Source organism: Myotis daubentonii, chromosome 2, assembly GCF_963259705.1.
Source record: "Myotis daubentonii chromosome 2, mMyoDau2.1, whole genome shotgun sequence".
Taxonomy (NCBI): domain Eukaryota; kingdom Metazoa; phylum Chordata; class Mammalia; order Chiroptera; family Vespertilionidae; genus Myotis; species Myotis daubentonii.
Window position 1 is genome coordinate 94,191,955 of NC_081841.1, and position 13,398 is coordinate 94,205,352.

At 51.3% G+C, this 13,398-nt stretch overlaps 1 protein-coding gene across 2 annotated transcripts in view; it reads left to right on the forward strand.

The window, feature by feature from the left end:
- Positions 1–13,398, forward strand: part of TSPAN11 (tetraspanin 11) — a 52,378-nt gene that overhangs the window by 16,891 nt on the left and 22,089 nt on the right. For both annotated transcript variants that reach the window (XM_059683854.1, XM_059683855.1), the window contains exon 2: positions 1,815–1,909. In XM_059683854.1, the coding sequence (XP_059539837.1) occupies positions 1,815–1,909 (95 nt within the window). The remainder of the gene's footprint in view (positions 1–1,814; positions 1,910–13,398) is intronic.

Here is a 13,398-nt window from a genome sequence, read left to right on the forward strand (position 1 = left end):
GCGTTTCTTTGTGTTACATCTTGTCTGAACTCCTTTTCAAAAAATACAATTTTCCTTGAGCGGGCCCTGACCCCTTGGCTTGCAGGTCTAGAGATTGCTCCGTGGCATGAGCCCAGTGGGCCCTGGTTGGAGGGGAGGGGCAGGCAAATGGAGGGGAGAATGCAAAGGGGAGAGGCTGGGCCCCAAACAGTCGCTTCACTAATGGCCCCAGCGGCCCAGAGGAGCTGTGCCAGGCCTCTGCAGAAGGACCTTATAATAGCTCCCATTCCAGTCGCCTGGCTGACCCCATCTATCACCATTTTTTTTAACTTTTTTATAGGCTTCTTTTTTCTCCTTTTGTGTTTTTTTCCACCAGCCTGCGTCTCAGACTAAATTAGAGAAAAATGGTTTTTGTCTTTTTTTAACAAGAAGACTAAAAGTCTTAAATTACCTCTTCAAGGTCTGCAAATAGAAAGGCCAAATAAGACAGCCACCTTTTCGTTTCTCCCTTCCGCTCTCCCTGTCCCAGGAGCCCCAGAGCTTGAGATAAGAGGCAGAGCACTGACCCAGGAGGAAGTGATCTAGGCTTAGCCAGCACCAGCCAAGGAGCAGGAGCAGGGTGGTGGCAAGGAGGGCCCGACTGAGGTGGGGAATGAGGAAAAAGAGATGGGAATGGGCCAAACCCATGCCCGTTGGTTCTAGAATAAAAGAGGTTCCCTAAAGGGAGGTGGTTTCCTAAGGGGGCACTTCTCTGTGGGTGTGAGCGTGGGTGTGCAGGTGCTGGGGCAGGGGCCTGAGGAGAAGAGGAAACCACTCAGGCTGTGGTTCAGACTTACTGAGAAGCAAACGGGATTCCCGGGAACAATGAATCTTCTCCACCTCTGTCACCGGTTGACGTCACAGCTTCCAGAGAGTTCATCAGTGGGCATCAGGGCAAGGAGAGAAAGCATGGTTCCGGGGCAAAGACTAGGAATTTTAGTGCTGGAGTCCTGGGTTCTGACCCCTGCTACGTGTAATAATAATAGCTAACAGATATGCTAAACTCCTCTCATAGATTATCCCACTTAATCTTCAAAACAACCCTGCAATGTCGGTATCATTACTATCCCCATTTACAGATGAGGACACCGAGGAATGGGACTTATCCAAAGTCTCACACACCTTATGGCAGATGCAGGTGTGATCTCAGGGAGTCAGACTCCAGAGCCCTTGTACTCTTCCTGCCAAAACACTAAGCCTGCCCACCTGCTTCCTCATTTGGAAAGTCGAGGTGCAGGGGACGATGGGGTGGACTGGGTAATTGTCAGGGGAAGATAGGGTGGACTGGGTAATTGTTAAAGTCCTTTCCAGCACAGATACTGTGATTTGGGGCTCATGCCTCACCCATGCATGCAGAGGTCCTACTCAAAAGATGCAGAGTGCAGGATTCTGATGCAAAGCAGGTATAGGCTGTGTGTGTGTGTGTGTGTGTGTGTGTGTGTGTGTGTGTGTGTGTGTGTAACAAGTAAGCTTGTGCCCTGCAAACCTGATGAGACAGGGGAGAGAATAAGAACACAACAAGGCCAGCACAAAGTCTTTAGGAAGACTCAGATTAGACATGTGTCAAAAGGACAAAACCAAAATCTTGACAATTCTGCCCAACTCACCTCCATGTGTCAGTAGCCTTTGCATTTCCCTGCTCTTTGCTCCGGGTCTAACACCCACAGCCTCAGACTCCCCTGACCAGACAGGCTAGTCAGCCCTTTGAGGGGCACCTTGCCAAGGAGCTCTGGCTCTGGGAAGGACAAGATGGTTCCCTGTGCACCCCCAGCCCAGCGCGTGTGTCTTCTTTGCAGGCCCAGCTACCATGGCCCATTACAAGGCTGAGCAGGATGACTGGCTGGTTGTCTACCTGAAGTATTTACTCTTTATCTTCAACTTCTTCTTCTGGGTAAGTGAATTCTGCACACACATACCCCTCCTGGCACCGAATGACTTAAGCTACCTTTTTTGTGTGTGAGTCACCACTCTGGGGTTGATTTCCTCCAAATCAAAGACCACCCATGGGCAAATTCTGCCTACTTGAAAGCAAATATGTACATTTGCTACTGAGGGGGAAGAAAGAATCCGGTCTGCAGGTTGGCATGGAGTCTGTACCACATGCCGTCTGAATAAAGGAAGCATAAACATAACAATGAGCTTTGTGTTCCTGCTGGCTGTACAAAGGGTCCAGCTCTTTCTCCCCTGCTAGCTTGTACCAGTGCCTTGTGGGAAATGTGACTGCCTGAAATAATTGCCTGTTTTCCATCGAAGCCCATTTGCCTTCCGTGGCTCACAGCCTCGGGCCTGCGCAGAGAAACAGAAGTCCTGGGGGCCAGGGGCTGCCTCTGTGTGAGATGGGAATGGTCTCTGTAGCGACTCCTCTCAGGAAACCCACCAGTGAGGTCTTCTAGGAGGGGAGTCTGTCCACTTGAAGCAATTATCAGGAAAGTCAGAAGCAGAGTACTGTTAGTTCCCCAAAATAGTCAGGCATGGAATAGATACCTTTTGTGTTACAGTTTCACTAAATTTGTAGAGGCAGAGTTCTCAGAGTTCATCAGACGGACCTAGGCTCCCCTGTCACTAATGGTGTGGCCTTAAGCATGCCACTTACGTTGCCTGAGACTCCCCAGCTACAAAACAGGGATCCTTTCTAACCTTTTAGCATTTGTCAAAATCAATTGTTTAAACAACAATTCCAAAATGAAGTCACTTACGCTAAGCTCCACATCACCAAACTGAGACTTAATTACAGTGCTGGTCCTCCCAGAAACGGACTCTTAAACCAGTCAACCAGAAACCACCTGATCAGCACTAGTTAAATAATCTTCCTGATGGACCCCTGCCATCCCCTCAAAGAAAGTAACCTTGAAATGACTAACCTGTGTTTTTGTCTGGTATAACTTCCTTGTTCTGGCTCCCTTCTGCCTATAAAGGTCTTTCATCTTATAGACTTGGAGCTCCTTTCTATTTGCTGCCTGATTTGAATTGATTTTTGCTCAAATAAACTCAAAAAGTTTAATATGCCTCAGTTTATCTTTTAATAGTTCATTTAGCAGATACCCTGAAATGGTATGTATTAAGTACTTAGCTCAGTCTCTGCACATAGAAGACATTTGATAAACTCAATATTTCAGATATATTAGGTGTAGAAGGCCTGAAAACTCTACCAAACCAACCAGCCGATAAGGCAGAGCTGAGATGCCTGCTCACATGGGAAGGGGCACACCGCCTTGACAAAGTCCTAGAAAATCTCAGAAATGCAAAGGCAGAGATGGGATATGTCTCCATTTTTAGGTTCTTCCATTAAGATTACTAAAATTGGTTAAGATTGGGAAGGATCTCTGGTTTAGGATTGGTGGATACAGCAAGGGTTCTGAAAGTCTTGGAGAGTAGACAGTCATTTGATGCTCTTTAAAAGTCAAACAACTTGATCTTTGTTTAAATGGTTTATTTTGAAAAGTTCCTGGAATAAACTTATTTTATTTGCAACTTTTATCTTCCTAGGCAAGTGTTTCCTGGAATAGTGAAGTTGTGTTGATGAAAACGGTGGAATAATAGAGCCATGTTGATGTGATCAGTAAGCTGTGTGGGTGCAGTTAGGTTCAATTCTCAGAGATAAATCCAATAGGGGGGGGGTTAGGATTCTCGATGAATGAGAATTATTTTTAAAGAATAAGTATGTTTTTCCTGATCATAAAAGTCTTACGTATCCCATACAAATAATCTCTAAAATACTGAAAAGTATAAATAAGAAAATTAAAATTGTCTATATCTCACTATGCTAGGGCTTTCATAGTGAAGTACCATAAGCCAGGTGGCTTTAGACAACAGAAATTTACACTCTCACAGCTCTGAAGGCCAGAAGTCCAAAATCAAGATGTCAGCAGGGCTGTGCTCCCTCCGAGACACTGGGTAGAATGTCTCCTTGCCTCTTCCTGGCTTCTGGTGGTGGCTGGCAGTCCTTGGTGTTCCTTGGTACTCCTTGACTTGCAGCTACATCACTCTTCTTATCTCTGCTCTGTTTTTACATGTTGTTCCTGTGTCTTTGTCTTCACATGGCATTGTCTTCTTCATTAGGACCACCCTAATGACTTCATCATAATTCTGCCAACTTTCTGTTTCCAAAGGCCACGTTCATAGATAGTAGGGTTAGGACTTCAACAAATTTTGGAGGGACATAAATCAACCCATAATACTCATCATCCCAGGAATGACCATTGTTGACATTCCCTCTAGACTTTGTCCTGATGAGGACAAGAGGTGGTGGGTAACCTGCACTATGGGAGTCACAGTGGGATAGGAACACCTGAAGAGAGTCAAGGGACAATGACAAGATGAGGTCATTAATTGGATGGGGTTAAGAGGCAAGAGATGTTTAGAAAATGAGTTATATTATAGATATTTATAACTCTTGGGTTGATAGTGGAGCTCTTCCTTGCAATAGAGACCAAATGGCAGGTCAGATGTAGGCTTGGTGAGTTTGAGTTGCCAGGAGACATCTGAACAGAGATGCTCATTGGGCAGTTAGCTCACGACTCTGGATCTCAGATGGGGATCATCCCCACCCAGACAGTGGTTGCAGCCATGGAAACGAGTGAGCAGACCCTGGGAGAGCATGGATTCTGAGAAGACAGCAGAAGTAAGAGTGAGACATGGAGCATCCAACTAGGTGGGGTGAGTCTAGGGTTGGCAATGATCCCCATTTGCCCTGAACTGAGGGGCTCCCGGCTGTGGGACTTATGGCACTAAAACCAGGAGAGCCCATGTAAGCCAGAACTAGAGGAGCTGGAGGAGGTGCAGTCTGAGAGGTGAGAAGAAAACCAGGAGAAAGAGTGTCAGAAGCTGGAGATCAGGGAGGGTCAACTAAGTTAAAGGCAAGTGACACATCAAGCATTTTAAGACCTAGAAAGTGGCTAATGGGTTTGGCCACACAGAGTTTATTGGTGACAACACGCTCAGGAGAGTGGTAAGAACACTCTCAGGCAGAGGTCAAGGAGGTGGACACTCAGTGTAGACAACACCACTGGGCACGAGGAGAAGGGAGGGCTATAGCTTAAGGGGCCCAAGACCTATTGTGAGGTGCTCAGCCAACGTCCTGCCTGTGCTGGGTCCCTGTAGGTGGGAACAGGCAGTAAACGCAGTGACCATCCTCAGGGTCCCTTCCAGCCATAGGGACTCAGAGTCTGCCTGTTGGTGTTTCACTCCTTTGGGACTGGTGAGAAGAAGGACGTGTGGGTGGAGCTCAGGCAGATGGGTAGCAGGCATGTTTCCAGCGCAGCTACCAGTGAGGGCAGCTTCTCCCATACAGCTCTCCCTGCTTCGAGTCAAAAATACCCCTGCCTGGGGCCTGGGTGGACATGGACCAGCTTCCCAGGGACTCACTCAGCCAAGTCTCATTTTCCTTCTGGGGGATGGTCGGTTTCTGAACGTCCAGGCCTGTCTCCCGTCCTGGGCTCCTGGCATCTGTGCCCTGGACCTGCTGTGATCTTCTCAGAAGTAGATACGGGCAGACTGCGGGCCCACGCTCTGCAGCGCACAAAGTCCCTGGGGCTTTACAAGAATTCCCCGGATGGGCCTTGTCCGTGAGGACCCTGCACCCCTCCCACAGGAGAAGGCTCCCTCCCAGAGTCCAGCTGCTGGTCCTCCCCACTGAGGCCCTCTAAGACACATAGCAATGCCAGCCTCTACATCGGCAGGCGCTGCCTTAGCCCCGCGTGGTTCCCACCCTTCCACCTCCTTCGTATAACCGTAATGCACCTCAACAGGGAGGGCCACAGATAGCGCCCCTCCACTGTTCACCGGCGCCCTGCCCACCACCGCCTCTGCACAGATGCATGTGAGCCTGAACAGCGGAGGCCAGTTCTCCCGGCTCCTATGATAGGGGTGAGCCCTCCAACTTCCTTTCACCCCAACACAGTGTTCATTTGCTGAATATCACCTTGCCCATTCTATGAAAATCCAGGACTGAGAGGCTAGGACAGTGGTCGGCAAACTGTGGCTCGGCAAACTGCGGCTCACGAGCCACATGCGGCTCTTTGGCCTCTTGAGTGTGGCTCTTCCACAAAATACCACGTGCGGGCCCGCACATACAGTGCGATTGAAACTTCGTGGCCCATGCGCAGAAGTCGGTATTTTGTGGAAGAGCCACACTCAAGGGGTCAAAGAGCCGCATGTGGCTCGCGAGCCGCAGTTTGCCGACCACGGGGCTAGGAAGCCCTGGGTTTTCTTCCGTGGTTGATGCCCAGCATTTGTGAGGCTCTGCTGGAAAAGACCTCCCGTGGCTCTCATATGATGCTCACATCAACCCTGACAGTAGGGGTCGCTATTCTCCTCATTTCACAGGCAGGGAGCAGGCTCACCCAGTTCAGAACTTGCCCAGGGTACCATCGTGGTGATAAGCAGAGCTAGCGCTGACAACCAGGTGTTCTGGTCACTAATAATGACGATTTAAAAGTCCTTTCTGCAATGTTTACTAAGCGCGTACTAAGTGCCAGCACTGTTCTGGGCGCTGGGATACGTCAGTGGAGAGAGTCCGGCTGTCACGGCTCACTGTTGTAGGCTTCCTCTGTGCTTGTCTTTCCACTTGCATCCTCCCATTTACCCTCCCCGCACCTCGACGCTGTGAGCAGCTCTGTTAGAGCCCCATTCCACAGAGTGGAAAGCCCTTTGCCCAGAGTCCCAGAGCTGGACCCCAGCTCTATCTGAACCTTGAGTATTAGAAATAAATTCCTTGCTTAAGCCACCCAGTTATGGTATTTTATTATGGCAACCTGGTGGACTATAAAACATTTGGCAAATCACTTAATTTGAGCCTTTTTTCATAAATTTAATAGGAATGTCAATACCTGTAAGAATCAAAGATTAATATTTAGAAAAACAGTTAGCCCAGTTTCTGGTACATACTTGGTGCTTAACTATTGTGTGCAATTGTTATGGTTAGACTAAGGAGCGTGCCTCATCCTATGGTTTTAAGACTTTGGGGAGCATGACCTATGTAAAAGATAATAGAAGCAAAAGAAATGCTTATATGTTCATGAAACTAAGCTTACCCTTACTGTATGCGATGCACTCTGATATTTTCTGTTCTATTTTGTGGTGCTTGGTTTGTTTTGGGGGGTTTGTTTTTTAGGGCAGGTTACAGCCCTGACCCCCTAGGCCTGTGTGCTTGGCCTCCAGGCTCTGTTGCCTCCAGCTCAAAGTCCTACACTTTCCTGCCGTGTCTTTTGGGGGCACACAGGGATTAGCGTTCCAAAGTTTGAGAAACGCAGAGCAGTGGGATGGTGGGAGCAGTCATCACCTCCACCTGGATGAGGCATGACTCAGGTGCCAGGGACCACGCACCAGGCAGGTGTTCTTTATGAGACTTTAAACCAAGTCTCCACCAGCTGCTATTGTAGCATAATTTGAAGGTTACAAATAATTTTTATACAACCGAATTGTTCTCACAACCACTCTATAACTATCTTCATTCCCATTTTGTAGATTATAAAACTGAGGCTCGGATGATTGGCAAAGTTCTATGTCAATTCTGGGTTTTTGACTCAAAGTCTGGTGCTCTTCCCATCTCCATAGACCACTGACCCACAATCACAGCCTTAGTCCCACTGCTCTGGTGCTTGTGTGGAATTTAAAAATGTCCCCAAAGTTTAAGGTTGATGGAGCAATCAAGAATGGTAGGGGCATTCAGGCATGAAGAGTATAAATAATATAAGCAAGACTTAAGCAGCGTCACAGTGGACACCCATTTCCTGCACCTAAGCTCCACCCCACCTCTGGACCCCTACCCCCCACATTCAACCCATGCTTGAGCCCCCACCCTTCACCATCCCCTATCCCTGACTCTGATTAACCCCATGGTGATCATGACCATTTCACTGAGCAGGGAGGCCCCTTGGCTACAGCTCTGCATCAGAAACCAAAAATGCCAACTCTCGTGCCTCCTTCATGGCCCTAGACAGAAGTGTGACCCACGCTTTCCTATGTGACTTTTCTTCCCCCTCCCATTTCCTGCTCAGCTCTGCACAGCTCCCTGCAATGTTGTTCTCTAATTTATTATTTTAATTAGCTGCCTGGCTGTGTTAACCATCAAAACTTTTCCAACCTCCCAGGAGCTGTGTGCCAGGCTGTGAGAGAGCTGGGGACCCTGCGGCTCCCTGGCCTGGGGCGGCTCCTCTGCTCTGAAGTCCTGCCCAGGGCATTGGCAGAGGCCAGGGCGCTTCCTGTGGGGGCTCCGCCTCCAGGAAACCTGTGGGCTCCCTTAAGGGGGACATGGGTCAGGACAGGAAGCAGAGGTGCTGGGGGACTCATTCCTGGCCAGGGGAGTGAGGGGGCTGGAGAGCATCCACACAGACCCCCAGGACCCCTAGGGGCCACTGGTAGGAAAGAGCCTCTGCTCGCTTTTTACGGAGGCTACATAGACCTTCACTTGGTCCAGCCTCCTCCCACGGAGCAGGGCCCTGCCTGCCTCCCAGGCATGTCATCAGAGAAAGACCGGGTGAGGGCCCGGGCTTGGTGTTTCTGCTGTGCTCCTTCTTATGCTGAAGTCACAAGCCCCCCAAGGTGTTCAGGGCATCCCTGCCTCTGGCCGTCAGGCTGCTGGGGGACAGGCCATACTGGAGGAGGACGCACATTTGGGCCGCACAGGCCATTGGGATGAGACCAGTCAAGGATGGAGCCTGTGGGACAGCTCTGAGCTGCCCTGCTGTCCTCAGGGACTCCAGGCCTGGCTTGGCCCAGACACCAGGTGTCTTGCTCCATGCAAAGGAGCTCTGTGTGGGTCAGCAGCCCAGCTGGCAAAGCAGGCGCTAAATCGGACGTGAGGTTCTGAGTTCTAGTCCCCTCTCTTCCTCTCGCTAGTAATGGCAGCTTGGAGCCGTCACCCTCTCTCTGGGCCTTGGTTTCTTCATCCAGAATATAAAAGGGGTTAGACGTGATTCTTTTCCTCTATTCTTCCCTCCTTCCTGCCTCCTCCCATAGGGGGTTACTGGGTATCTATCTACCATGTGTAGCACTCTGCTGGGGATGCTAAATGAATGAGATTTAACCAAGAGGCTAAAAGGAGAGACAGATAAAGTAGCAAATACAGCAAATACGCTGTGATGAGTGTAACCATAGAAACCTGCCCCAGGCATGGAGCTAGTAGGGAGGACAGAATGATTCGCTTGCTGGGAGTGGGGCCAGCAATGGCACCCGGCAGGTTCAGAACGGGGTTTGAAAGAGGAACAGGCAATCTTGAGCTATTTCCCAGCTCTGCAAGTCCCAAGACATCTGCTCTTATTATAAAGGTGGACGCTTATGGGGGAGAGGGGGGCGTAGTACTGATGTATTTCATCAGGGGCTCTTTAAAGTCCAAGAGCCAAGAAAAGAATGCCTTGCGTGGAAAGCTTATCCTTGAAGATTCAGCGCAAACAGAGCTGGTGCCAAGGCCACGGGAACGCGAGGCAGCTGGGAGAAACGCTCGCCAGGTGCCGGCAGGTGTTGCTTATTAATGAGGTGGAGAGCCGTCCCTAACACGAGGTCACCCACTGTCCCAGGGAAGGAGTCAGGGGTGGTTGGAGTGCGGTCCCCCACCCCCACCCCCGCCCTGCCAGCGAGGGCTCAGCATACACCTCAGGGCTGCAGCCCTGGCCTCAGCTGACTGGACTTGGGAATGAGGAGCCTTGCTCAGCCCTGGTGCCAGGCCCCTCCCCAGCCCCCACCCCTCCCTCACAGTGGGAATCACCTCGTGCTTAGGCAGGGTCTTCCCACCCAGTCACCTGCAAGCAGCATGGGGCAGGACAGTGTCAGCGTGGGCCGCACACTGGCTCGCTGCCTGGTCATAGTGCGCAGTGGGTGCCTGATGAAAGAGAAAGTGGAGAGCATTCAGCTGCATTAAGAACTCATGGGTGCTGCCCAGCCATTCCCAGGGCTTCCTAGAGGCCGGCAGAAAAGCCCACTCCTCTCTGAGACTCAGACTCCCCATGAAATTAAAAATTGCCAGAAAGCAAGGAAGAGAATTAATAACGTTGCCCCAGAACTCAGCCCGAAGAGGCACTGGGGCAGCACACGGCGTTATGTCCCTGGCCCTCTGCACAAGTCCCATCCGCGAGTCCACCCACTGCGGTGGCTCCTGTGTGCCAGGCCCTGTGCGGGGCTGGGGATCCTGGGGGGAGCAGGTGCCGCTCCCTCCCGTGCTGAGAGCTACACTGGAGGCTGAGGAGCTCCCCGGCCCAGGGCCAGAGGCAGGAGAGGAAGGGCAGACAAAAGAGAAAGGCGGGAACTCCAGGAGAGATGAGAGCCGAGGCCCAGAGAAGCCGTGTAACTTGTCCAGATTCACCCAGCCAGCGGGGGAGCTGGGACTCGGGCACCGGTGGTTGGCCTCGTCCCCGCTCTACGCTGCTATCACAGTCAGTGGGCACCTGCAGTGCTTCCAGGAAAGCAAATACTCATTCGTAGTAACTAAAGCCCAGGTGAGGAGGAAGGGAAGTAGCAGAAGACGAGCCAAAAATCAGGCTAAGCTGGATCTAAGGGCCTCGGGGCCATTCCGGGCTTTGGTGCTCCCGGTCTGGGACCTCAGGCACTCTGTCACCAGAATGCCTGCTGGTTCAGCACAACAAGCTGGCCCCTGGGTGGAGCAGAGACCAGGAGGCAGGTGTGGGGTGGGGGTTGGGGTGGGCGCATGCCAAACCGGGCAGTGCAGGACATGGCGGGGCTCCGTGGAGGGGGTGTGGTTAGCACCTGACTGTCTCTGAAGAGGAGGAAGTCCGTAGGGAGCCAGGGGCTCTGGTCTGGGTGGGCGGTGGTGCTGTCAGTGAGACTGCCCAGGGGAGGAGGAGCGTAGATGACAAGTGTGGTGGTGAATGGTGAACACACATCCTGCCCAGAACGCTTGCCAGCCCAGCGTGGTGCTTGCACCAAGAAGGTGCCCAGCAGACGCTGCCATGAGTGAGCTGCGCGGCCCCCCTGTGCCTCCCTCACATGAAGACAGAGAACTCTCCTCCCAGGGGCTCCTGACCCCTGCACCATCCGCTGGTCCTTTCCCCGGTCCCAGCGCAGAAACCTTTCGGTATCCTGACAAAGAAACGTCCTGCAGTTACTCTACACTCCCCGCCTGCTTTTCTCCTGTCTGCTGCCTGCTGTCTGTCAGGACTCTGGCTAATCCTTCTCCCGTATGACATGAGCAACTTTTTGGCAAAGTTCCTTTTCTATAAATGGGAGGTTCCTGAAATGACAGGGCATGGGTGACCTGCCTGCCTCCCTGGCCTGCCTGTGTCCTCTTTGGTAAGAAGGCCAGCCTCAGCCTCTGCAGGGCATCCTAGCTAATCGGCTATGGGCTCTGGTTTTGAAAATGTAGCTAATATTCCACAGAAAATCAACCCAGCTTCTATAGCGTCTGATACTGTTGTATCAGCTCTATGCAAATAGCTGTTGAAATAGCTCTTTGGGGTCAGGTCTCTCCCCACCCGCTCTGTCCGCCTCTCGGTCCCCCCCCCCCCCGCACCCCCCTGCTCGTTCTGCTGACGGGGCCCTCTCCGCACAGTGGGCGAAAGCCGGGAGCCCCTGGCCCAGAAGCATCTTGCTAGGGGTGTATCGGCAGAAGGTTGTTCCCCTGGTAAGTAATAGGGACACTTACCCACGTGGCAGGGACCTCGCAGTCATCCCATCCAGCACCACCATTTTACAGATTAAGAAACTGCGGCTTAGAGAGGAGAAGCGTCTGGCACACAGTCACGTGGTTAGTGAGGGGCACAGCCAGGCCTGCTGACTTCCACCCTCCCAAGACCTTCCGGTGACCCATTCCAACAGTTCACAGCTTTTACTTTTCCTGTGCAGAGGAGAGACTTTTTTCTAAAGAGCTGACTGAGTCCCAAGCAGGAAAACGCCTGGACTTGAACTCCTCTTGCTCCTGATGGCAAATACCCCTTGGTATCCCCTGCAGACACTAACTTCTTAGCCAGAGGTGATGCCCCAGCAGAGGGAGGGATCCCCCATGACTCGCTCACTTCCTAATTTCTTCTGACCCTGCTGCCACCTGGCTGACCTGCAGGCTCCAGCCCGCTCTGCGACTGGCAAGCTGTGGGCGAGAGCAGCCCTCCCACAGTGCGATCAGCACTGCTCTTGTCCTTTGGCTGCGTTTCTCAGAGTCCCCCACTCCTTCCTGGGGAGCCATGGATTTTTTCCTTTCTTGCATAATTTGATTTTCATCCCTTTGGACTGAAAATTCTGCTCCTCATATTTTCACCTTCTGCACCAAAGCTCCTACCAAAGCAAACGGCCTAACACAGCCAGAACAGGCTGGAGCTCAAGTCCTAGACAAATGTCAGAAGCTCTCCCAACACCTGCCCCCAGCCAGGCCAAGGGGCCCAACGCTTCCAGGAAGCCATGTGGTCTGTGAGATTCAGCACAGCGCCACCTCCTGGGGGAGAGGGGCAGGACACTGTGACCCTCCATTAAATCTGACATCTACGCAGTGAGTGGTTCTCAACTGGAACCACCTGGAAACTTAATAAAACATTCTTGTCCCACTCACAGCAATTTCCCCTGGCCGGGGTGTGGCTGGGGTTTTGCAGAGCTCCCAGGTGACTGTGCAGCCAGGCTGAGAATCACTGCCTTAGAGGTGGAGGAGGCCTCGCTGCATGGTCCAGACTGGGCTCCAGCACCCAAATCTGAATGCATTATTTTAAATGGATGACCATTTCTCCGGGCAAAGCATCCATAGTTTGTTGTTGTTTTTTATCATATTCTCAGTGGGCTCCATGCCCCCAACCGATTAAGTGTCCCCAGTCCAGCCCAAATGTGCCCCCTAAGGAGGTGCCAGGCCCAATGTTCAGCCGTGGGGCTGACAAGCCTAATGGATAATGGATAGTGTGCAGACTTCTATAAAGAGCCTACAGCAATTACAAATTAGATCAACCTGATGTGGTCACGCGGACTGTTTCATGCTGCTCAGAATCTCTTCCTGGCACTATCATGTGCCTTTGATTAATAAAAAATGAGAAATGAATTATTACTTAATGCACTGGGTTTGGTAGGCAAAAATCTTCAAAATGTAAGATCCATGGAACAAAGTAATCAAAGGGATCCTTGGTGATTATAGGTTGGCAACTACCGGTCTAGAGATGAAGAAACTTAGGCCCAGCGAGGTTATGGGACTGGCTTTAGGTCACACAGCTAGTTGTGCAAAGTTAGGGCCTTCCCCTTAGGCATGCTGCTGAAGCAGAAAGGAAAGGTGCAGGACATTTTGCTGGAAACTCGCACTTAACACAATTCCATAGACCGGACTCGGGAAATGCCTCACTGGCCATGAGGTTGTGTGGGCCAGAGATAGTGTACACTCACCGAGAATTTACAGACCTAGTGTAGTCCGGGATCTCATCAAAGCTGAGACACCATCAACTGTGAGAGACATCATTGTTTCCT